This window comes from Oncorhynchus gorbuscha, linkage group LG14, assembly GCF_021184085.1.
Source record: "Oncorhynchus gorbuscha isolate QuinsamMale2020 ecotype Even-year linkage group LG14, OgorEven_v1.0, whole genome shotgun sequence".
NCBI classification, from domain to species: domain Eukaryota; kingdom Metazoa; phylum Chordata; class Actinopteri; order Salmoniformes; family Salmonidae; genus Oncorhynchus; species Oncorhynchus gorbuscha.
In genome coordinates, this window is record NC_060186.1 from 61,534,189 (window position 1) to 61,559,029 (window position 24,841).

Sequence of the window (24,841 nt, forward strand, 5' to 3'; positions counted from 1 at the left end):
ACACCAATACTCCTTAGCTGGCCCACAAGAATGAAATAGGTTACCATATCAAAAGCTTTGGCCAAGTCAATAAAAATAGCAGCACAACATTGCTTAGACTCAAGGGCAATGGTGACATAATTGAGGACCTTTAAGGTTGCAGTGACACATCCATAACCTGAGCGGAAACCAGATTGCATACCAGAGAGATTACTATAGACAACAAGAAAGCCAGTCAGTTGATAATTGATAAGTTTTTCAAACACTTTTGATAAACAGGTCAACATAGAAATAGGCCTATAACAGTTAGGATCAGCTTGATCTCCCCCTTTAAATAAAGGACGAACTGTGGCTGCCTTCCAAGCAAGGGGAACCTCCCCAGAAAGGAGACACAGGTTAAAAAAGGTCAGAGATAGGCTTGGATGATGGGGGCAGCAACCTTAAAGAAGAAAAGGTCTAAACCATCTGACCCAGATGGTTTTTTGGGGTCAGGTTTCAGGAACTCCTTTAGCACCTCAGACTCAGTGACTGTCTGCAGGGAGAAACGTTGTAGCAGGGCAGGGGAAAAGAGGGAGAAGCGTGGGGGAAAGTCGCATTAGAAGGGGTGGGAGATGAGGAAATGTTGGACGGGCAAGGAGGCATGAGTCAAATAGCAATCCTGACTTAATGAAGTGGTGATTAAAGAGCTCAGCCATGTGCTGAGGGACATAGACAGCTGTGAAGTTTATTCTCCAGATCTTTAACAGTTTTCCAGAACTTCTTGGGGTAGACCCACAGAGAGAGGTCTCCTCCCCAAAGTAACTAACGTTGGCCTTCGGATAGCCTGAGTGCACTTATTCCTCATTTTTATGAACGAGAGCGTCAGCCTGAGTATGCAGGTGCCGAGCCTTTCGCCAAATGCAATTCTTGAGGTGGAGTAACTCTGCAAGATCACGGTCGAACCAGGGGCTGAACCTGTTTTTATTTCTCCTTTTCTTTATGAGGGTCGTGTTTGTTAGCAACACCATTAAAAACATCAAAAAAAGAAGGTCCAAGCGTCTTCAAGCTGATTCAATCCCATTTGACATTTTTGCTCATTAAGGTTTTTTGGCAAGCGTCTATAACAATTCAGGACAGGTCGTTTCACTGAGCAGCCATTACGAACACAGGCTGTAAAACAGTGATCACTAAGGTCATTACAGAAAACACCAGACTGATACCTATCAGGATTAGTTGCGAGGATAACATTAAGAACAGTAGCCTTTTCTGGGTGTTTGGAGTCATACCTTGTGGGATTGGTAATAATCTGAGAAAGACTACGGGAGTCCCATTGCTTTAGGACTTGGTCCAGTGGTTTAAGCATGTCCCAGTTTAGGTCACCTAGCAGGATAAACTCAGACTTAGTGTAAGGGGCCAGGAGAGAGCTTAGGTAGGGTACAGACCGGTGCTGATGGAAGACGATAATACCCAGCAACAGTCGACAAAGAGTTATTTGAAAGTTTAATACTTAAAACCAGCAAATCAAATTGTTTGGGGACAGACTTGGTGGAGACAACCGAGCACTGTAGGTGATCCTTGGTAAATATTGCCGCTCCCCCACCTTTGGAAGATCTGTCTTGCCGAAAAAGGTTATAACCAGAAAGGTTAACATCAGTTCTCAAACACTCTTCCCTCCACGTCTCAGTAATGACCAACACATCGGGATTGGAACTGTGAACCCACACTTTCAATTGATCCATTTGAGGTAATAAGCTTCTAGTGTTAACGTGCAGAAGACCCAGGCTTTTACGAGAGCAGAAATCAGTGCAGCAGATATCAGAGCACAAGTCAGAATTGGGGCAAGCAACAGTAGATGGGCCAGGGTGTACATGCACATTTCCAGATATCATCAACAGTAATACAATGTATGGCAGGACCAAATCGCAGAGATAGGTAGAAGCAAGCCCGTGTAATGCTTTGTAGGTTAGCAGTAAAACCTTGAAATCAGCCATGCCTTTACAGGAAGCTAGTGTAGAGAGGCTAGCACTGGAGTAATATGATCACATTTTGGGGTTCTAGTCAAGATTCTAGCAGCCATGTTTAACCCTAACTGAAGTTTATTTTGTGCTTTATCCGGCTAGCCGGAAAGTAGAGCATTGCAGTAGTCTAATCTAGAAGTGACAAAAGCATGGATTAACTTTTATGCGTCATTTTTGGACTGAAAGTTTCTGATTTTTGCATTGTTACGAAGATGGAAAAAACTGTCCTTGAAATAGTCTTGATGTGTTCCTCAAAAGAGAGATCAGGGTCCAGAGTAATGCTGAGGTCTTTCACAGTTTTATTTGAAACGTCTGTACAACCATCAAGATTAATTGTCAGATCCAACAGAAGATCTCTTTGTTTCTTGGGACCTAGAACAAGCATCTCTGTTTTTATCTGAGTTTAAAAGTAAAACATTTGCTGCCATCTACTTCCTTATGTCTGAAACACAGGCTTCCAGGGATGGCAATTTCGGGGCTTCACCATGTTTCATCGAAACGTACAGCTGTGTGTCGTCCGCATTTCATTGAAAGTGAACATTATGTTTCCGAATGACATCACCAAGAGGTAAACTATATAGTGAAAACAATAGTGCTCCTAAAACGGAACCTTGAGGAACACCGAAACTTACAATTGATTTGTTAGAGGACAAACTGATATCTTTCCGACAGATAAGATCTAAACCAAGCCAGAACTTGTCCGTGTAGACCAATTTGGGTTTCCGATCTCTCCAAAGGAATGGAGAGATACCTGTCTTGTGCCTAACCAGGGTGTTCTGTAGTCGGGCAAATCCTGTCCAGGAAAATTGTGTTTTCTCTCTTTTACTCTCCACCCCCTTCCCTCTCTGTCTCTTTCTATCTATCTCTGTCTCTCACCTCTGCTTAGTGCTAACTCACACATAACAGGATATTAAAGAGGAAACTGGTACAGGAACTCTTACCCCTGGCTCTATATGCAAACAGTGACCTTGATATTACTGACTTAATTAACACCAACAGAAGTGAAGTCCATAACCCATTAAGAAACCAAATTGATCAATTATACTGGACCAGAGTTCTCTCTCTCTCTCTCTCTCTCTCTCTCTCTCTCTCTCTCTCTCTCTCTCTCTCTCTCTCTCTCTCTCTCTCTCTCTCTCTCTCTCTCTCTCTCTCTCTCTCTCTGTCTCTGTCTCTGTCTTTCACATACACACATTCCTTTTTTTTGTCAAACATTCAGTCCAGTGTCCATTGTATCCTACTCTCTCAAACTAACAGGATGCGTGGCCAGTTCCCAGGGCCTGCTTACTTTGCAGAAAATGCCAGGGCGAGAGAAAGTGTGTGTATTTGTGAATGTGTACATATGCATTCTTCTTTGAGGGTGTATATGTGTGTTTGGAGAGCATGTTTTATGTGTGACTAGGCAAATGTTATTATTCTTCCCTCTGATCAGAAGCGGCACTCGAGGCTGCAGTTGTTTTCCTTCAACCAGAGAGCGAGGTTACGGGAAAGGCCAGGCATTTTGGACTCTGAGTACTAGGTCCTTTCCATCTTTCCATCAAAAACAATCTAACGCCCTGCACTTAGTGTGCAGTGGACATGGATGGTCGATGAGCCACATGGTTGTTCTATTTCAGTCCATCTCTTATTTATGGCCCCAGATGCCCTTTAAGGAAGAGGGGGAATCTCCCAGTCAGTCTTGTTAGTTACTCGATGACTAAGCTCATCCACCTGCTGAATCTCTATTCGAGCCTGGGGATGAGGTTATTTGATGACAAATCAACTCACTGTGAACACTATTTATTATAGACTAAGGAATCATCAACTAGATTCAGCTGCGGGCAGATTCTATCTTGAGCTGACGGTCAGGGGGCCAGAACATAATTACAAATCATTTGTGGACTGTAAACTGACCGTAAGAAGCCCTAACAGATATCATGTTTGACTGAAACATAATCATTTCAAACCTTGTTTACATTTGTATACCTTCACATATATTGAGTATACAAAACATTATGAACACCTGTTCTTTCCATGACCAAGTGAATCCAGGTGAAAGGTATGATCCCTTGTTGATGTCATGTGTTAAATCCACTTCAATCACTGTAGATGAAGGGGGGGGGGGGGTCCTAATGTTTAATATACTCAGTCTATTATCTATATATTTTGTGTGAGAATACTTTGGGAAGGATTTTACAGTCTTTCATGTCCAACAATGGGCCCACAGTTGGGGAACCCTGTTGTAGACTGACAGGGAATTTGTCTTGTGAAATCATTCAAGCCGGAGTGCTTCACATTATTTGCTCTGTAGATATTGTCAGTGACTTAAACAGACAGATATATATACAGTGAGGGAAAAAAGTATTTGATCCCCTGCTAATTTTGTACGTTTGCCCCCTGACAAAGAAATGGTGAGTCTATTATTTTAATGGTAGGTTTATTTGAACAGTGAGAGACAGAATAACAACAAACAATCCAGAAAAACGCATGTTAAAAATGTTATAAATTGATTTGCATTTTAATGAGGGAAATAAGTATTTGACCCCTCTGCAAAACATTACTTAGTACTTGGTGGCAAAACCCGTTTGCAATCACAGAGGTCAGATGTTTCTTGTAGTTGGCCACCAGGTTTGCACACATCTCAGGAGGGATTTTGTCCCACTCCTCTTTGCAGATCTTCTCCAAGTCATTAAGGTTTCGAGGCTGATGTTGGCAACTCGAACCTTCAGCCCTCCACAGATTTTCTATGGGATTAACTTCTTGCGTTGAGCCATCCCGGATCCGGGATCGTGAATACAGCCTCAAGCTCATTACCATAACGCAACGTTAACTATTCATGAAAATCGAAAATGAAATGAAATTAATCTATTTGCGCTCAAGCTTAGCCTTTTGTTAACAACACTGTCATCTCAGATTTTCAAAATATGCTTCTCAACCATAGCAAACTAGCATTTAGCATTTAGCGTTAGCATTTAGGTTTAGCATTTAGCATTAGCATTTAGCGTTAGCATTAGCAGGCAACATTTTCACAAAAACCAACAAAAACATTCAATAAATAATTTACCTTTGAAGAACTTCGGATGTTTTCAATGAGGAGACTCAGTTAGATAGCAAATGTTCAGTTTTCCTGAAAGATTAGTTGTGCAGGAGAAATTGGTCTGTTTTCTGCGTCATGTTTGGCTACCAAAAAAAAACCCGAAAATTCATTCATCCAAACGCCAAACTTTCTTCTACATTAACTCCATAATATTGACTGAAACGTGGTAAATGTTGTTTAGAATCAATCCTTAAGGTGTTTTTCACATATCTCTTCATGATATATCATTCCTGGAAGTCTCCTCTCTGTCTCAATCACATGGATGAATGCGAGCAGCTTGGAGATTACGCAACAATTTCAACAAAGGACACTGGGCGGACCCCTGGTAAATGTAGTCTCTTATGGCCAATCTTCCAATGATATGCCTACAAATACGTCACAATGCTGCAGACAACTTGGAGAAACGATAGAAAGGGCAGGCTAATTCGTGGCGCTTTCACAGCCATATAAGGAGACAATGGAAAACAGAGCCTCAAAAATCCTGCTCATTTCCTGTTTGGGGTTGCATCTTGGTTTCGCCTGTAAGATCAGTTCTGGGGCACCCACAGATAATATATTTGCAGTTTTGAAAACGTCAGAGTGTTTTCTTTCCAAAGCTGGCAATTATATGCATAGTCGAGCATCTTTTTGTGACAAAATATTGCGCTTAAAACGGGCACGTTTTTTTAATCCAATAATGAAATAGCGCCCCCCTAGCTTCAACTGGTTAAGGTCTGGAGGCTAGCTAGGCCACTCCAGGACCTTAATGTGATTCTTCTTGAGCCACTCCTTTGTTGCCTTGGCCATGTGTTTTGGGTCATTGTCATGCTGAAATACCCATCCACGACCCATTTTCAATGCCCTGGCTGAGGGAAGGAGGTTCTTACCCAAGATTTGACGGTACATGGCCTCGTCCATCGTCCCTTTTGATGCAGTGGAGTTGTCCTGTCCCCTTAGCAGAAAAACACCCCCAAAGCATAATGTTTCCACCTCCATGTTTGACGGTGGGGATGGTGTTCTTGGGGTCATAGGCAGCATTCCTCCTCCTCCAAACACGACGAGGTGAGTTGATGCCAAAGAGCTCCATTTTGGTCTCATCTGACCACAACACTTTCACCCAGTTGTCCTCTGATTCATTCAGATGTTCATTGGCAAACTTCAGACGGGCATGTATATATGCTTTCTTGAGCAGGGGGAACTTGCGGGCGTGGGATTTCAGTCCTTCACGGCGTATTGTGTTCCCAATTGTTTTCTTGGTGACTATGGTCCCAGCTGCCTTGAGATCATTGACAGGATCCTCCCGTGTAGTTCTGGGCTGATTCCTCACCGTTCTCATGATCATTGTACAAATGTACAAAATCAGCAGGGGATCAAATACTTTTTTCCCTCACTGTATATATATACATATACTGTATATACTGAACAAAAATATAAATGCATCATGCAACAATTTCAAAGATTTTGCTGAGTTACAGTTCATTTAAGGAAATCAGTCAATTGAAATAAATTCCTTAGACCCTAATCTATGGATTTCACATGACTGGGCAGGGGAGCAGCCATGAGTGGGCCTGGTAGGGCATAGGCCCACCCAACTGGGAGCCAGGCCAACCAACTGGGAAGCCAGGCCCACCCAATCAGAATGAGATTTTCCCCACAAAAGGGCTTTATTACAGACAGAAATACTCCTCCAGCATTTTGCTTTTATATTCTTGTTCAGTGTATATATATATATATATATATATATATATATAAATGTTTAAGCCTTACTGTAGGTTGAAAGACCGCTGCCAACAGTCCAGCGACTGTGTTTTGGGACTTTCACACACCCACAGCAACATACCTGGCCCTGGCAGAATACAGACATTACTCTGGCCTCCCACTCTGGCTGCTACCGACACCACTCTGTTTTGTCCACTGGTCAGGAGATAGAGCAGGAGGGAGAGAAAGAAAGTAATAGAGGGAGGTGAGAGAATGGAAAGGGAAATGGAGTAAGGGAGTTGAGAGAGTGAAAAGGGGGAGAAAATAAGAGAATGTATGGGAGTGGGTGAGTCTGGTGGGGGAGAGAGATTAAATGATGGTGAGATGGGAGGGAAAACTAGACAAAGGCCAGGGCTCATCTGAGCTAACTTGATTTCTGCTCCCAGTGCTATTCGATAATCTAATAAAACAGTATGAGACAAACCACTGGACTTTACTGCTCTCTCTGACCCGCTCTGTGTGCGGTGAGATGCAGTGAGCTCCAAATCACACAGAAAATACCAGAACCCAGTGATGGCAGATATGTAGAAGTGAATCAAATGGAGGGTAAAACAAATGAGTGTCAACTGAACTCATCTCCCATGACTCAGGGCCCTGTACAGCCAGTTCAGGTCGGGGTAGAGACCAAGCCGGCCATGTCTGCCTTTTAAACTTTTACAATTTAGGTTTGAATTTCAATTGAACCCTGGGAAAGCAGACCACCGCCCTAGGGATACAAATTTGACCGCACACACACCTGCAGCTTAAGGACCAGAGTTGGGGTCGATTAATGGTTGGACCACATAGTGTTTTGGTGTCTGGGGAGTGGCTGAGGATGGAGGTCATTACATGGGTAATGTCTGAGACTGAGACAAAGCCTCCCTGTGTGTCTGTTTGCTGGGTATGACGACAATGACACAAAACCATGGTCAAATGTTAAGATGAGGCTCTCTCCCTGGGATAACTAGTCATTCTGAACTTGACATGATTCTGTAAAAGTGTTTTTTATAGGTCAAATTGTAGTCACAGTATGAAGACACACACCCTGCTGATTTGCTGGCACTGGATTAGGCAGAGCTCTTGGCTTCTCCAGCCCCTATGGGCAGAGCCCAGCCCATAACATAGCAGGTGATTACTGTATAGAAATCCCCAGTCAGTCTAGGATCACTCCTAACGAATGTCTGCCATCATCATCATCCGTCCCATCAGTGATGGGCAATGCTTTTCCACCATTTTATCTTGTGTCGATAGAGAATGAGAGAAGGAGCACTGTGTGTGTGTGCGCGTGTATAAGTCAATGGTGTGTATACAGTCATGTGAAAAAGTAAGTACGCCCCCTGGAAAGTTGTCTTCTTTTGTAAATATTTGGACAGATGGATATGTAGTCTTCACTTCAACACTATTGACAGATAAAGGGAACCTAATTTAACCAATGAAACATTATACTTTGCAATCATTTATTAATCAAAAAAAATCAACAGAAATGCAATTCCATAGTGGGAAAAATAAGTACACCCCTAGCTTCAATAGCTGGTGTTGCCCCCTTTGGCTGAAATAACTTAATGTAGCCGTTTCTTGTAACTGTCTATCAGTCTCTTATATCGACTGAGAAATGTTTTCCCATTCTACTGCGTCAACCGTGTCATGTTTGAGGGATTTCTTGCATGCAAGGCCCACTTCAAGTTCCCCCACAGCATTTGGACAGGATTGAGATCTTGGCTTTGACTCAGCCATTCCATAAACCTCCATTTCTTCTTTTTGAGCCATTCGGTTGTAGTAGCTTTACTTTTGTATCATCGTCCTAATGCAAGGATCCATGTTCGGTTCAGCTTTTTGACAGATGGCCTCACATTCTCCTCAAGAATTCTCTGGTAAAATATGGAATTCATGGTTGACTAAATGATGGCAAGTTGGCCAGGCCATCAGGCAGCAAAGCAGCCATAAACCACAATGCCACCGCCTCCATGCTTTAGGGTTGGATTGAGGTTCTTCTGTTCAAAGGCCGTGTTTAGTTTGTCAAAGATGGCGTCTGGCATTGCGGGCAAACAACTCCACCTTTGACTCATCTGTCCAGAGCACAATGTTACAGTAGTTTTGGTCTTTACCCAGGTGTTGTCTGACAAATGTCAGTCTTGACATTCTTATTTGAGAGCAGAGGCTTCTTCCTTCCTGACCTCCCATATTGGCCAAGTTTGTGCAGTCTCTTTCTGACAGTTGACTCATGCACTTCGACACTGATTATGGCAAGAGGTCTGTAGATGCCGTAATGTTAGAGACTTCTATGGGCATCTTTTGTCAGAATTTGGTGGGACGATCTGTCCTAGGTAGATTGCCAGTGGTCTGGAGTTTTCTCCATTTGTAGACGATTCATCGGACAGTGGAATGCTGTACTTTGATTGCTTGGAAATTGATTTGTAAACCTTCCCAGACTCACTGGCATCAATAATGTTTCTTCTGAGGGCCTTGGAGGTGTTTTCATCTTGGTGTGATGTGTTACCACACAGCAATACGGTTAAAACCAAACCAGACCAAGTTTCTCATCTTTATGGAAGGCTGGGTCCAAGGTGCTCTAATGAATTCCTAATAATTTGCACCTGTTTTGGTGCACCTGATTCCAATTCTAGCCATTTTAGGTGATGGTAAATCTAGGGGTGTTCACATTTTTTCTGCTTAAGAAAATTGTATTTTGTTTATTTTAATTGCATAACATTTTCAAAGTAATTTTTTGTGTGTTATTTGTTAAATTGGGTTACCTTTATCAATAAATGTGTTTGGAATTTAGCCCAAATATCCATGTGTCCAAATATGTTTTATAAAATACCACTTTCTAAAGGGTGTACTTTCTTTTTCACAAGACTGTATATACTGTTAACAGAGTGTACAGTTTTGCGTGTGCTTGTTTTGGAGAATAGACTTGGTTCACTCAACCTTCCTCTATGGGGGTTCTAAGTCCTCTTGCATATCACATATCTGGTGTCCCCTGAGCTTTGAGGCCACTGTCAATGGAAACAAAGACTGAAAGCTCATCTCAAGTCTCACTTAGTCTACATTCCCAACTCCAGCCTGTCTCACATTGAGTCAGTCTGTGTGCTAGTGTTTCTGCTATTTCCAACCTCCACCTTATGGAGAAGGACTGGCACCCAAGCTAACTGTACTGCACCACCTCAGTATTCCTGTGGTCAGAAAGACATAGATGCTCCTTCGTGCTGCTGTTGGCCAGCTGTCTGTTGCTGTTGACATAAGCTTCCTCAAACAGAACAAACCACATGGGTTGACTTTCAGATAAGGAAGCCAGCCGTATGATGCTTATATTGGGTATTATGAAGCTGTTCATACCCTACACAGTAGGCCTTATGGTAAGTGTCAATAGGTTTCATAATACCTTGTCTAGGCAAGGTTTCATACTGGAGAACAATAGAGGAATGTCAGTTGTCTATTAATGTAAAGAAATAATGTAGTCTATGTCCCTAAATTAAGTAAGCCGTAATTTCACAAGCTGAAATAAATCACTAACTGTAGTAGGGCTGGAGGCCCTAAAATTACACAAATATAAATGGTTGCCTCTTCTTGCCTCTAGTTTCCTATCCAGGAGAAACATCACCATCTAGTGGATATGGACTGTATGTGACCATTAGGGCACAAAACATTGAATTGAAGTAGTCTGGCCAAATCTGGCTTTAATAGATGAATGAAAATCACACAAAAAGGTTGAGGTAAAACAAAAGTCTGACGCTGTTATATTAAGTGTTTATTAGACAAAAACATGACTATTTTTGTACATGTACAATGTGTGTAACAAAACAAACATGCAAAACAAATACAAGTAATAAAAAGTAACTTCAAATACAATAATATAATTGAAATAAAATATGCCCCAACGCATCACTTCAAAGCTCGCAAGAGAGAAAACTCTTGGATATAAAATGTTTATTCTTCAAGGTGAGACATTCATTGGTCATAAATATCTGTTTAGAAAACATCTGACAATGCAGAAGCTGAAAACCACAATGGGGGATCCACAATGCTTTGCTTCTGTGGCTCCCGAAGTCAGTCCTGAAGGACCCCCTATGTATGCAGGCTTTCATCTCCATCGCCCATTGGTCATAATTTGTATATAATCCAGTATGGTTTGAGATGAACCTGTACAGAGGGGTCCTTTAGATTCCAGCTCTGATACATGCTGCCCTAGCTATGTCTCCCAGGTGATGTCATCTTTCTTTAGGCTAGTGCAGAGTCTCTGGGTCTCTCTGAGCAGCTGGAGGTTCTCCTCCTGACCCACCCCAGTTCTCTTACACCCCCGTGAGGTGGTCTTAACTGGAGAAGGTGGCAAGGATCTCACCCCACTCCCCCCCTTAGCCCTGCCATCCTCACTTGTCGCCCGCCGACGAGGTTTCTGGGGGTTCTGTGTAAGTTTGTCCACCTGAGTGGGGAGAGGAAACACATGGAGAGGTCATACAGTATTATTAGACGTGTCAAAAAAAGTTCTTCCCCAGTAATCCTCCTCCCTACCCCTCCTGCAGAACATCCCCCCATTCCTCCCAACTCCATCTCTGCAGTATTATGTACATACAGTCTGCTGGTGTTTGCGGAGCTTGGTGATCTGAGATCCCTTCTCCTCCATCCTCTTGACCAGCAGCTCTAGCTCCCTCTCCAGGTCCTCCCTGGTGTCCCGACGCCGCGTCTCATCCATTTGACAAACCAGCTCTTGGTGCTCACTGAATTACACAGACAGAAATATTAAACACGCTCAGTAATGTGTGTTTAATAATTCATGTTAACACACTATCAGCCCCCTCAAAATCAGTCAGAAACCTGCATACACATTGTCCACAAACACACACACACACTCTTAGCTAGTGGTAGTACTCACAAGCTCATCTGTCCCAGTTCATCCTGCAGTGCCAGCAGTAGCTCAGACAGAGAGCCCAGAGCAGGATCTGCCGGTCCAGGGGGAGAGGGGAAGGTGGATGGGGGCCTATGGAGGGCTCTCCTGGCCCCAGCGGAGCCAGACCTGCGCAGGGAACGCACCCGCTCACACAGGTGGGGCTGGTGGTGCTTCATCATGTGGAGGACACTCTGCATGTTAGCATGCACCGAGTGGCTGGGGCTTGTTGACTAAGAGAGAGAAAGATGGGGAGAGATGTAGAGCTCAGTCACAGAGGGATTCTCTCAACAAACCCAATAAATTATTGCAAAGTAAAATGCAGACGTACTGTTCCAGCTACGAAGGGCAGTTTATTTTTGGGGAAACATGGTGGTGCTGGGGCCTCTTGCCGCACCAAACTTGTTTTCTGGAGAGGAAATGTTCAGACATTGTTATGTAACACAAAATAAAGTTAATTGCAGTGCACGTCATTAAGTTCTGGTTATTGAATGTAGTACCTTGAAGGCATTCTTGGACTTCTTCTTTGGTTTAACCTCATCCGGGACTGCAGGACACAGGCGGAGGTTGGTCTCCAGCTCCCTCTGCAGCTGTTAAAGGATGTTTGGGCTTGATAAAAGTGGAACCTCGTGTGTCCGATCATCGGTCACGATGAAAAAAGTAACGTTCCCTATACTTTCAATGTATTTTTCCGCAAAAGGCGGGTAACCGCTATCGCAAAATAAAATAAAGTTAAAACTGTTTAGCCTCCACTACACCACTGCTTGTGTATGTGTTATTACACTAACCTCATCTGCTTTCTCCTGCACAAGTTTCCGCTCGTGTTCCTCTTCCAGGAGTTTCTGTTCCAGCAGCTCAATTTTCCTCTGAGGACAACAGAGAAAATATGAGAGATTAACTTTTGATTTACCATCACAGACTATGGTTAGTTACACCTCATTCAACCAAAGCACCATTGGTTACCTCAGCCACAGACTGTGTCTTGGACAGTTTCAGACAGTCCCTCTCCAGTTTCTCCAGCTTCTCCAGCGGAGTGTGGGCATCAGAGCTGTTCTGGAGCCTCTGAAGGGACAACTCCAATGGATAAACAGACACGTGTTCATCTAGTCTGATGCAGCAAACATAACATGCAACATGTCTGCCTAGATGATGAGGAACTGGTGAACAGAGGCCAGCAGATTCACATTCAGCTATATCTATGGACAGCTGTGCTCTGGGTGTTCGTAAATTCAGAGCGTTGTCAGATTGTCCATTCATAAATTCAGAGCGTTGTCAGATTGTCCATTCATAAATTCAGAGCGTTTTGCTCTCGGGGGGTTCAGAGCCACACTGGACGCTCTGGCCGAGGAGTAGGTTTGATCCGAGCAACGGCAGTCAAGCACCCTAGCTATCTGGCTTAATTTGGCTAGTTTGCTAGCTATTTCTAGACACAAATGAGAGGACAACACAGTCTGACCATTGTACTCACCCTAGCTAACACAGCTGGTTAGGCTGTTTTCATGTTATCTAGAGTGTTGGTGTCTGTAACTGTGCTCCTGACAACAATTGAATTACGTTTTTTTTGCTGACATTGACTGACACCGGCCATACTCAGCAAGTGTTGCGCGTTTATAAAATTCACAAGTTATTCTGCGCTCTGACACACTCATATGAAAGTGCTCTGAAATCAGAGTCGATAGCCAGAGTGAGTTTATGAACACACCCTTAGTGGCCATGTACCTGTTTCTCAGTCAGAGTGTTCTTGTCCTTCTCTGCATTCTCCACCATCTTCCTCATGTAGTCCAGCTGCTTCTCAAGGAGCTGACAGCGAGCTTCCGCAGACTGAAGCGGAGTGACCCGCTCTTAACACAGACAAAAAACAGGAGTGAGAGATTAGACATAGTTCCTTATCACCATAAGCATCATTCTGAGTACAGAGCAACAAGAGGCACAGACATGGCAAATAGAAATCCAACCAGATGGACATCAGCAATAGATGGGAGAGGTTGAGGAAGAACAGGTGTAAAAACAAACAGATAACTATTGTAAAATAGACCGTGTCCATAAAATGTATATAGTATGTATAAGCTGTAAGTAGAGGCCTAAGCGTTGTTGTTTACTCGTTTACTCAAATTAGGGGAGGGGTGGTAGGGTTAGAAAGTAATAAAGGAATATATATGGGAGATTGGAAGTGATGCAGACAATTACATTGATGGAAGATACAATCTATCTGCAATATTAAAGCTGATCTAACCCCCTTAAAAAACAAGAGGCACAGAGAGGGAGTTGCAGATATACAGTATATAGTCTCAAAGTCAAGTACCTTTCTTCCTGGAGCCATCTGTTTCTGTAGTGTTGCATGGAGTGATGGAGCACGCATATCCATGGGCTGCCTGGGAGAACTGTTTCACGTTCTTCTCAGCCTGCTTCCTTTCCAGCTCCAGTCGACGGATTTTCTCCTGGAGGGTCTTGAGAGCAGCAATGACTGCTACCGGGGAGCAAAACACCTACAGTTAGTAACCAAGCTACAACCATATGCATAATAGTTAGACCAAGGACCTAGAACAGCAGACAGTCCCAGACGTAAAGGCATTTCATTGTCTACATTGTGCCTACCTTTGCTGCCAGCATCAGGCGTAGTCCGATACACCTGCGGAGTGATGTTCTGCAAGTTCATGACCGTCTTGGTAAGGGGTGCAGGGGCTTCCCAGACATATGAAGGAGGTGACAGCCTATCTGGAGGTTGGTAGTAGCTCCCTATGTAACTATTTTTGGAAGGGGAGTCCAGCAACTAGATAGAAAAGCAGCATGGTTTAATGACTTAGCAAAGACACCAGCATGAAGAGTGCTAACGTGCCCAGTCTTAGCAAGGTGGCAACGCAGCTGTTTTCAAAAAGACAAACAAACTCTCCTGGAAACACATCGAACGTTCCATTGTTCCTTTTAGCTAGTCTCAGTAGCTAGCGTGACAACCATGACCCAAAGATAACCGGCTGCAAACAGCAGCACTTGCATCGCTAGCTAGCTAACGTTAGTTACGAGGAAGGATAGCTTTCCAGCTAGCTATGTGTTGACTAACTAACGTTAGCTAACACGAAGCATGTCTAGAGTTATTTTGCTAACTTAGCTATGAAATTGTCTCACCTGATCTTGATAAGCCTCCATATGTAATGGTAGAAAAAATACCCTCGAAATAAAATACAAATATATGACATGTATTATTTATCTGGTTCCGATTTGTTGACTTTGGATGGCTAAACTTCCAAACGATGACAGCAGGCAGTTCTTACAATTAACATTTCCCTCCTACACTCTTCCTTTTACCGCTCTCTGGTTCAGCCTGCGCAGTGGGTTCCCTGCGCACACTTTATTCAAGGCACTAGCCACTCAAAAGATTGTCTGCTACAACAGATGTAGGGATAAAATAATACTGTAATGCAGGCCCAGTATAATATATGAATCAAAAGCGCTTGGAACCGGAGCATAACTTAAATGTATGAATTTATTAGTCTAACAAGATTTAAAAGCCCCTCTGCCATGTGTTACAAAGTCTGAGCCAATGATTCAAATGATTGAAGTGGCCTGGCCCTTCAACCAAATTATGCAAAATATTTGGCCATGGAGAATATTAGTCGGAAAATTATATTTTCATACCATCAGAAAGCTGTCAAAGCTGGGAGGCAGGCAGCCTGTTTGCAGATGATGATGATGAGATGCAGATGAATGCGCAGATTTCTTCACATGCACACGTATGGGTTTTCAGAGCTTTGTGGTACGTTTATAAAGGAACGGAATAGCATGTGCCTGTCTGGCACTAGCCACCTGGTGACAGTCTTGAATGAGACAGCAGTTTGCCCACGTCCCACTGTGGTAATCTCCCCATCACAGACACCCTGGCCGGATGTTTAGTCCAAATTATGGCAAAAACCTCAAACGATGATGGCATTCTCTCTTTACTCTTGTGAATGGCACTATATTTTCATATATAAAAATACAAATGTCTATATTCAAAGAGTTGTAATGGTGGCACTGTTGCAAATAGTATTTAAATGTCTGTGTCACCTGAGGTTTTGAATTGCTTGTCTGTGGAAAAGCAAAGTGGGGGATGTGTTCGCTTCTAAAAATGTTGTTAACTTACATTTATGATAAACAAGGGGAAATGGGGGGCTCTGCGCAACAACAATCCCTATGTTTGCTGGGAAGTGTGTTTTTTAATACCTGTTCATTCCCGTTTTTTATGTGGGTCCGATTGCTAAAATAATCAAACTCCCATGTTTCCCCTGTCGTGGTTATGGGCACGCCGTACACCATACCTATTGGTGTAGATCTGCATAGATCCTCCTTCTTTGTATTATGCAGTAGACCATTGGACATGAGTCTTTCCAATCAACTGTCAACTCAAGTTGCTGCTCTGTATAATGAAATCTGCCTCCGCATTTCAGTGCAGACTCAAGACGTCCTACGGCTGCAAGATCTGTGCAAAATAATGTGAATCAAGTAAGTATTTGTGAATGACACCCTTCGTTTGTAAAATGTACTGAAAAATGAGGGTATATAACTGCCGTTATGTTAGATATTTGTACAATATTCCTGTTTTGTAACCAGCTAGCTACTGTTAAAAGGCTTAAGACAGAGAGGGCGAGAAACGATTGAATGGGCATTTTGGCTAGCTAACCAAACCTGCCTTGTAAACCAGATACCACACATTTATAACTAGATAATGAGACTACAAAAAAGTGCAATGGATGTGGATACTGTCAGATCAGTGCCAAACATTCTGGAAGTACATAGGAAACATGTTTTTATTTTTGCATGTTGAACAACATTACTAGCTGCCAACGGACTGCAAAACGGCTAACTAGCGTTGTAGCTACAGCTAGCTTGTTGTTCTCAGCAGCAGTACTGTACAACTAGGCTTTCTTTGTAACTTTCTGGTAAACAAACGACTGGCTTTCTCAGTGTTCTCCGTACAGGTTGGAAGGGAAGAAAAGTTGTCTGTATTGTCCATTGATACGCCCGCATGTTTTTTTTTTTGTCTGTTCCCTTTCACTGGTCACACACACACACACACACACACAAGCATCTTGGCAATGCATACAATGTCCTTTTTATCCAGTCAAAGTATTTTGTTTCTCATTTGAATTATCAATGTCAACTCTCTAGTTGCATTGTTGAAGTTGGCTGACATTGTTTTAGAATTTTCATAAATATTTGTAGTTGAATGGTCTATTGAATCCATTTTGGGGACGCTAACGTAGGGTGTACATAAAATATTTTACCATCTGTGTATTTGACAGCAAACGGTTGGTATTACATGCACTTCATATTATAGCCTGCCACGAGAAATCAAGAGAATCAGAATAAGATGGACATCCAGGATCAGGATGCCACAGCCAGATGGGAGGCTCTGGGCAGCCGTGACCCGAGATCCAGAGGCACAGCAATGGAGCACATCAGCCAGGAGGTGATGCGGAGAGTGGAGAGTATAGGGCCGATACCAGCCACCGTCCCTTCGCCTGTAGCTACTGCAGGGCACCTCACCAGCGACCTGAACGACATCCTAGCCCGTCTACTCATGCTGTCCAAGCGGTGCCCTTTCGATGACGTCAGAGAGCGATGTGTTTGGCTGCTGCAGAACGTTCAGGTAGGAGAACATGCATCGCGAGGTCGACAGATGTGGTGCTGTCTGATATTATACGGCAGTGGCTGTACCACTACCACAGAGTTTCTTAGCCCAGAGGTGCAACATTGCGAGCGGGGCTGGTCCTTGCTGTTCTGCAGCTCTAGGCAAGACCCCCAAAAATGCAGAACTAGAATAGCCCCAGTAAGCTAAAAGACATATTTTCCAGTAGTTGAATTACGTTCAATTTAGGTTCTGAATGAAAGTTGAAAATACATAATTTATAGTTGCCTATGTTTTGGCTGAATCAACGCTGGTCCAGACCGGACAAAATCTGAACCAAATTTAGATATCTATGGTTGGTTAAGATTTGGTCTGGACAAAAAATCGATGTCTATGGATGTGGAAATCAAGGCCGGTCCGGACTGCGTCATAAAAATAGTTTTTTTATGGCGCAGGTGTCGGCTTCGATCCGTGCTTAATGAGGTGCCTACAGTATTGCCTGAAATATAATTTTATGAATGCCCATCTGTGTGGTAAGCCTACCGTTTGTAAAACACAAAAAATAAGTCCGGGCAGGACCAAAAAGACATCCAAAAGACGTCAGCCATGTAGGCCCCCAATGTACTTTTATGAATGCCCGTCCATGTGGTAGGCCCACCACTTGTAAAACATGCGTTGCATTGGCTTTATTAATCCTGATTTCTGTGACTAATCTATTTATCTAATTTAAGCTCTGAATATCAACGACCCAACTTTGTCAGCAGGTATCGTGAGCCTATTTGTAATGTGTTTACACAGCGGGAAATGCAGAAGTATTATATTTTTTCCCGCTATGATCAGCTTGTGAAAAATTGCCGGATACAAACTTGAAACCACTAATAATGACAATGGGGTGAAGCTCCTCAGTTGTGATTGTCCATTTTACTTTGACCTGTCCTGTTTTTAGGATATATTATTTTTAACATGACAGCACATTCTTTTTATTTGACTGGGTGCCATTTAGGTTTGGCTATTTGATCAGTGAAACCTGCATGACGTAAAAAGTCTCATTACGTTGTCATACATTTGATCTCCACCCTGTGGGCTACAGAAAAGGCCACACTCTCTTTTTACCATATCCTATATCTGCCACATGATTAGATTGTATTTTTGACTGAACGTTGGTGGAGTGCCGCAGCGATGAATAGAGTTACACAGAGTGGCGTGCTGGGAATGGACAAGCAAAATATTTGGTGCCCCTTTGACAAAGTCGGCACTGCTTATCACAGGGCGGCATCAGTGCTCACCTAAAAAGACCATATGCAAGTGGGTGAGAGAAAATGTTTGTTGTTGGAGATGCATCTTAGTCAGTTTAGCTCAGAAAATGCCGTCTAATCCTGCCTAATGAGTGGGCCGGCCATGATTGAAAGACTTCCTGGAGTGCTTGCAAAACAGATCAAGCAGGCTGGGGTTTGGAGTATGAGAAGTCAGTGAGAGTAGTGAGAAATTCTAACTTTTTAAAAAGTTTTTAATTTTGTCCAAATCTAAAGACACAACCTAGATTGGAGCCATTGTCTGAAATAGTTGAATATGTTACTCCAACCTTGTGAAAGTTACAAACTGCCACATTTTCATTTTTAGTCAAACAGCTTTATATTGAAGGAGTGCCTTTGTTTTGACTGCCTGCACATGCGCAGTTTGTCGCGAGATGACCGTCAAAGATGTTTATAACTAGCCCAAGATAGACCACAGCCTGCCTCATGCCATCATGTAGCTAGGCCATTACAAGTGATCTCTTTTTGTTATTGTTGTCTGGTTATTAACCCCTGTGCGTGAATACCTCAGAACCCAATGGCTCATCATTGACAGGAATGAGGATGGGCTACAGTGTCAATGGATGGAGATTACTGTACGCTATTATAATGCAGAAGGCTCTACTGGCTGTAACCGGATTAGAAAATACTGTATTATTGACGACTGAACACGGTACAAAACGATGTAACCGCAAGGCACCAAGGGAAAGTAATGATAAGCTAACCTCTGATCTTGACCCTGTCTGTCTCCTGTACATTTTTTGTTTAAAAATGACCCAAAGCTACAAACAAAACTGGGTCAGGGCATAGGGGAACTTTGCCATGTTAATCATCCTAAGGGTGTCTGACTACATAAATATTGTAATGTGTTGCATGCATGGGGAAATGGGCTGAACACTGCACTTTATAGAATAGGCTGTAAATTATTATTCATTTAACCTGAGCTGGTGTATACAGCCTGCATCCTCTCCAGCTAAAAACATGATATGTCTATAACAAACAAACAATTAGAAAAGCTCATGAGGATATGGCTCAGGATGTTATTCATAGAAAAAACCCTGTTAGGTTCCGGGTATAATTCATGTTTGTGTGTAGAAGTGTATATCTGGATGATAGAGTGAGTAAAAGCACGAGGGACACAGCATAGAGAAAGCGGCTTTGCGGTTTAGCAGTGCCGCCGAGGGTACGCACCACCGTCTGGTATTTCCAAATTATCTTAAGCTGCAATTGTTGAGGTCTTGCCAAAGGTTGCGTTTGAGTCCTGCACATCTGCGGCTCCCTTAGCCTCCCTGTGTTCTGGTCGTCCGTCCCCACATATATCCCCGTTTAAAATGGGGGGGGGGGGGTTTTCTAATTCTGCTGATATAAGAGAGAGTCTTGGAGAGCACAGGGCAGGCAGGCAGGTCAGTCTAATCATACAGGCAGTCCCCTTCCAACAATAGTCTCAAATGTGAGGATTTTCTGCTTGGTGAGAAGAATGCTTCTATAATACCCCTGTACTTAATCCAGGGATTATATCAGTGATGTATAGTTTACATGCTCTCACAGTAAGGTACTGTAAGTAGACTGTTCTGAAGGGTCTTTTTTATTATGTAGCATCCTTTCAAGAATGAAGTAGAATAAAGTATTGACACCTGAGAGATTAATGTGTTTGTAAATGTAGGTTGTGTTTGTATATAGAAATAGTCTAATTTACAGTGCATTTGGCAAGTATTAATTAAGACCCCTCGACTTTTTCCATATTTTGTTGTTAGTTTTCTAAAACGGATTAAAGAAATATTTGTCCTAATCAATCTACACACTCTCATAATAACAGCAATGTTTTTTTATTTATGCAAATGTATTAAAAATAAGCAAATACTTTATCTACATCGTTTTCAGTCCCTTTGCTTTGAGACTTGAAATTGAGCTCCGGTGCATCCGGTTTCCATTGATCATCCTTGAGATGTTTCTACAACTTGATTGGAGTTCACCTGTGGTAAATTAAATTGATTGGACATGATTTGCAAAGGCACACACCTGTCTATATAAAGTATCACAGTTGATAGTGCATGTCAGATTGAAAAACAAGCCATGAGTTCGAAGGAATTGTCTGTAGAGCTCTGAGACAGGATTGTGTCGATGCACAGATCTGGGGAAGCCTACCAAAACATTTATACAGCATTGAAGGTCTCTAAAAACACAATGGCCTCCATCATTCTTAAATGGAAGAAGTTTGGAACCACCAAGACTCTTCCTAGAGTTGGATGCCCGGCCAAACTGAGGAATCGGAGGGAAAATAGCCTTTGTCAGGAACATCACTCTGACAGAGCTCCAGAGTTCCTCTGTGGAGATGGGAGAGCATTCCAGAAGGACAACCATCTCTGCAGCACTCTACCAATCAGGCCTTTATGGTAGAGTGGCCAGACGGAAGCCACTCCTCAATAAAAGGCTCATGACGGCTCATTTGGAGTTTCCCAAAAGGCACCTAAAGACTCTCAGACCATGATAAACAAGATTCTCTGGTCTGATGAAACCAAGATTGAACCCTTTGGCCTGAATGCCAAGTGTCACGTCTGGAGGAAATGTGGCACCATCTCTACAGTGAAGCATGGTGTTGGCAGCATCATGCTGTGGGGATGTTTTTCAGTGGCAGGGACTGGGAGATTAGTCAGGATCAAGGGAAAGATGAACGGAGCGCTGAGGACCTCTGGCTGTGGTGAAGGTTCACTTTCCAACAGAACAACAACCATTTAAGCACACAGCCAAGATGACGCAGGAGTGGCTTCGGGACAAGTCATTGAGTGGCCTGGACTTGAACCCGATCGAACATCTCTGGAGAGACTTAAAAATAGCTGTGCAGTGATGCTCCCCATCCAGCCTGACTGAGCTAGAGAGGATCTGCAGAGAAGAATGGGAGAAACTCTCCAAATACAGGTGTGCCAAGCTTCTAGCGTCATACCCAAGAAGACTTGATGGTGGAATGCTGCCAAAGATGCTTCAACAAATGGGTCTAAATACTTAAGTAAATATATTTGCTAACGTTTTCTAAACAGTTTCTGTTTTGTCATAGGGTAGTGTGTGTGTTTTGTGTAGATCCATTTTAGAATAAGGCTGTAACGTTACAAAATGTGGAAAATGTCAACGGGTCTGAATACATTCCAAATGCACTGTGTATGCAGCCTAACATACTATCTGCCAGTTGCAGAATTGCCTTCGACCTAAAACAAGCAGCTGTCATGTGCTATGTTTTCCAAGGAGGCAGCCTTTGTGAATTTGTAGGACAGTGTGTTGACAGTTGCAGGGAAGGGAGCGGTCTGTGTTTTTTTCTGGTGTTGTGTTCCTCCAGTACTGGAGACTGCTGGGGGTGAAGGGTTAGGAGAGCATGTTGCGGGGGAGTAGGGTTGGGCAGGAGGGTCGAGTTCTCACAAGCTGGCTCTGTATAAGGGGTTCAGAGAGGTCAACACTCGGAGGTCAGAACAGCTTACCCAGGCAGTTCAGTAGACATGGTCAACGTAAGCAACATTGGTCAGAAGGTCACGCTGGTCTTGTTAAAGCGTTGTGCTTTGATTGGTGCTTGAGTCAATGCATGTAGGAGCACAGCTTCTTTACACACACACAGAGAAAATACAAAGTCTATGAAAGGCATCGGTTAGACTGATCAGCGCAGTGTGGTCCCTGTGTTCCTTAGTCTAAGAACTGCATTTTATCCACTATCTACATTTGAGTTATTTAGCAGATGCTCTTATCCAGAGCGACTTACAGTAGTGAGAGCATACATGTTCATACTTTTCTTATTGTTAGACAACAGACGCTGTGTGGGGGTCTCTCTGAGTTATGCTATGAAGCATTTGTTACCCGCTAACCCCCAACCTGAAATAGCGTTGCACATTTTGGGGAATATTCAGAGGTGGAAACTTTCTGTGGGAATTAAGGCAAATATATGCAAATTAATATGAATACCATTTGAATGTAGATGTGTTTTTTTCATATGGAGACAAAAACCTTTTACCTCATCATAAGTAGACATAATTGCAAATTATTAAATCGTTCCAATAGAAAAAACCAAACCATTTAGTTACGAATTGAACTTTAATTCAGTGAGTTGAGTCGTCACATGGGATGATTTCACTGAACAACAAAAGAAAGGGAATATTGAACCCCCATCGCATCTGACAAAAGTCCCTCTACTTCTTTTCAAGAGTTTGCTTGTTGTGAGCTCTGAGGGAACTTTATGCACTTGGCCAGATGATTCTGCATCTTTGTTGCATTTTTCACTTATGATTTGGCACAGTATTTTCAAATGTACACAGCTTTTCCTTCTACGTTAGCTGCAGTGAAATGTCTCCACACATTAGATAGTGCCTGTGGCATTTTCCTGTAAAGATGTTTTTCTTACATAAAAAAATAAATCAAATACAATTCCATGTACAGATAAGTAGTTAAGCAGTTAGATTAAACAACTCCTTTTGGAATTAAAAAAAAATGAAACATGTATGGAAATGGGTGAATTAACACTCCTCAGTTAGCAGGCTCAAGCAAGCTAAAACCCACATGGTAGAAAAAACTAACTAGCGGAAATTGTTAACAAGTTAGAAATGATTTAAACACACTGCTGTAGGCCACTATTTACTAGTTAACAAAAAAAGTATGTCTCATATTAAATATATTCACCCCACCCAGTATTGTAATCAAAACTGACCAGACAGCATGTAGTCAGTCCTTGGCTCAGACAGTGTAGTAGTGTGTGTGTGTGCTCAATATCATCTCATTAGTGTGCAAGATCTTGAGAATCAGCTGTACATGTGATGGAAGAGTGCACTGTGTGTGCAGAGGTTTGCAATTCTATTGAATTAGGGATAGTTGAACCAAAATATGTCACAAGATCTAGAATTGCCTTGTGTATCCCACAAAAAATGTTCACTGTTATAAGCTAACTTTGTTTTGATGACTTTTTTTTACACATTATTTAGCCAATTATGTTTCTTTAGCATGGCTCAGCAGCCGTGGAAATAAACACAAACCTGTGATTAATTAATGATATGGCCTGGCCTAGTCTGCTGTGCTCCGTCTGGCGTCCCTCCACCCAGGAATAGAACCACAGTCAGGCGCTCAGGCAGTCAGGCCCGGCCTCTCTCCTTTCACATGAAAGGCCAAGGAGGCCCTACAGGCAGAAGACGATTACAACATGTTTCCCCTTTTGTTCTTGTTTTTCCTTTTTAAAGGTTAGAGTGGACTTTTAGGCTGATGCATTGTCTTTTTGTAATCTTTGAAAAGGGGGTAGGGGGAAGCTACCACTATATACGACTGTTGCCTTTTTGAGGAGTTCTGCTGCTTTGAGAAGGGGGTAGGGGGAAGCTACTGCTATATACGACTGTTGCCTTTTTGAGGAGTTCTGCTGCTTTGAAAAGGGGGTAGGGGGAAGCTACTGCTATATACGACTGTTGCCTTTTTGAGGAGTTCTGCTGCTTTGAAAAGGGGGTAGGGGGAAGCTACTGCTATATACGACTGTTGCCTTTTTGAGGAGTTCTGCTGCTTTGAAAAGGGGGTAGGGGGAAGCTACTGCTATATACGACTGTTGCCTGATGAGTTTTGTTTGGCATGACATTGTGAGATTATTTCAGAGAATTGTTATGTGTTTTTAGTGTACCGTCATGGTGGTAGGACGTTCTCTCGTGTGTGTGTGTGTGTGTGTGTGTGTGTGTGTGTGTGTGTGTGTGTGTGTGTGTGTGTGTGTGTGTGTGTGTCATCCTGTATTTGCTTACTGTATCAATAGAGAGAAATGGAGAGAAAAGAGAAGCCGGTGGTCTGGGACTCTGGGCAGATCTCTCGCAGGTTTCTATACTAACTTTTTATACTGGTGCTCCTAGCTTTTTATGCTGGTGGGACTGGTGCTCCTAGCTTTTTATGCTGGTGGGACTGGTGCTCCTAGCTTTTTATGCTGGTGGGACTGGTGCTCCTAGCTTTTTATGCTGGTGGGACTGGTGCTCCTAGCTTTTTATGCTGGTGGGACTGGTGCTCCTAGCTTTTTATGCTGGTGGGACTGGTGCTACTAGCTTTTTATGCTGGTGGGACTGGTGCTACTAGCTTTTTATGCTGGTGGGACTGGTGCTACTAGCTTTTTATGCTGGTGGGACTGGTGCTACTAGCTTTTTATGCTGGTGGGACTGGTGCTACTAGCTTTTTATGCTGGTGGGACTGGTGCTCCTAGCTTTTTATGCTGGTGGGACTGGTGCTCCTAGCTTTTTATGCTGGTGGGACTGGTGCTCCTAGCTTTTTATGCTGGTGGGACTGGTGCTCCTAGCTTTTTATGCTGGTGGG

At 42.9% G+C, this 24,841-nt stretch overlaps 2 protein-coding genes across 6 annotated transcripts in view; one reads left to right on the plus strand and one right to left on the minus strand.

Moving 5' to 3' along the window:
• Positions 1-10,492: 10,492 nt before the first annotated feature.
• Positions 10,493-15,727, minus strand: cep57l1 (centrosomal protein 57, like 1). 4 transcript variants are annotated; one of them, XM_046299357.1, is made up of 11 exons: positions 15,281-15,727; positions 14,243-14,417; positions 13,950-14,114; positions 13,367-13,488; positions 12,611-12,721; positions 12,436-12,513; positions 12,148-12,237; positions 11,979-12,056; positions 11,636-11,880; positions 11,336-11,480; positions 10,493-11,185 (listed from the first exon to the last, which is right to left on the minus strand). In XM_046299357.1, exons 1-11 carry the CDS (start codon positions 15,281-15,283, stop codon positions 10,955-10,957), a joined length of 1,443 nt encoding a protein of 480 aa, XP_046155313.1. In that variant the 5' UTR covers positions 15,284-15,727; the 3' UTR covers positions 10,493-10,954. The 4 variants fall into 4 exon arrangements, with proteins under 4 accessions (XP_046155313.1, XP_046155311.1, XP_046155312.1 ...); XM_046299355.1 differs by lacking the exon at positions 15,281-15,727 and adding an exon at positions 14,771-15,039 and having other exon boundaries at positions 13,950-14,111; XM_046299356.1 differs by lacking the exon at positions 15,281-15,727 and adding an exon at positions 14,771-15,033 and having other exon boundaries at positions 12,611-12,709.
• Positions 15,728-16,030: 303 nt separating this feature from the next.
• sesn1 (sestrin 1) overlaps positions 16,031-24,841 on the plus strand; it is a 74,567-nt gene continuing 65,756 nt past the window's right edge. Inside the window, exons 1-2 of one of the 2 annotated variants that reach the window (XM_046298734.1) lie at positions 16,031-16,123; positions 16,959-17,270. In XM_046298734.1, coding sequence (XP_046154690.1) covers positions 16,992-17,270 — 279 coding nt within the window. In that variant the 5' untranslated portion in view covers positions 16,031-16,123; positions 16,959-16,991. Of the gene's footprint in view, positions 16,124-16,955; positions 17,271-24,841 lie in introns of those variants that run through there. The other variant, XM_046298735.1, reaches the window with a different exon arrangement.

Excerpts from the sequence above, each read along its gene's own strand:
- cep57l1 (XM_046299354.1), bottom strand. The coding sequence starts at position 14,791 with ATGGAGGCTTATCAAGATCAG. Across the intron at positions 13,489-13,949 it reads AGATGGCTCCAGGAAGAAAG|AGCGGGTCACTCCGCTTCAG; the intron begins GTACTTGACTTT and ends GTCTGTGTTAAG. Across the intron at positions 12,057-12,147 it reads AGTCCAAGAATGCCTTCAAG|AAAACAAGTTTGGTGCGGCA; the intron begins GTACTACATTCA and ends TTTCCTCTCCAG.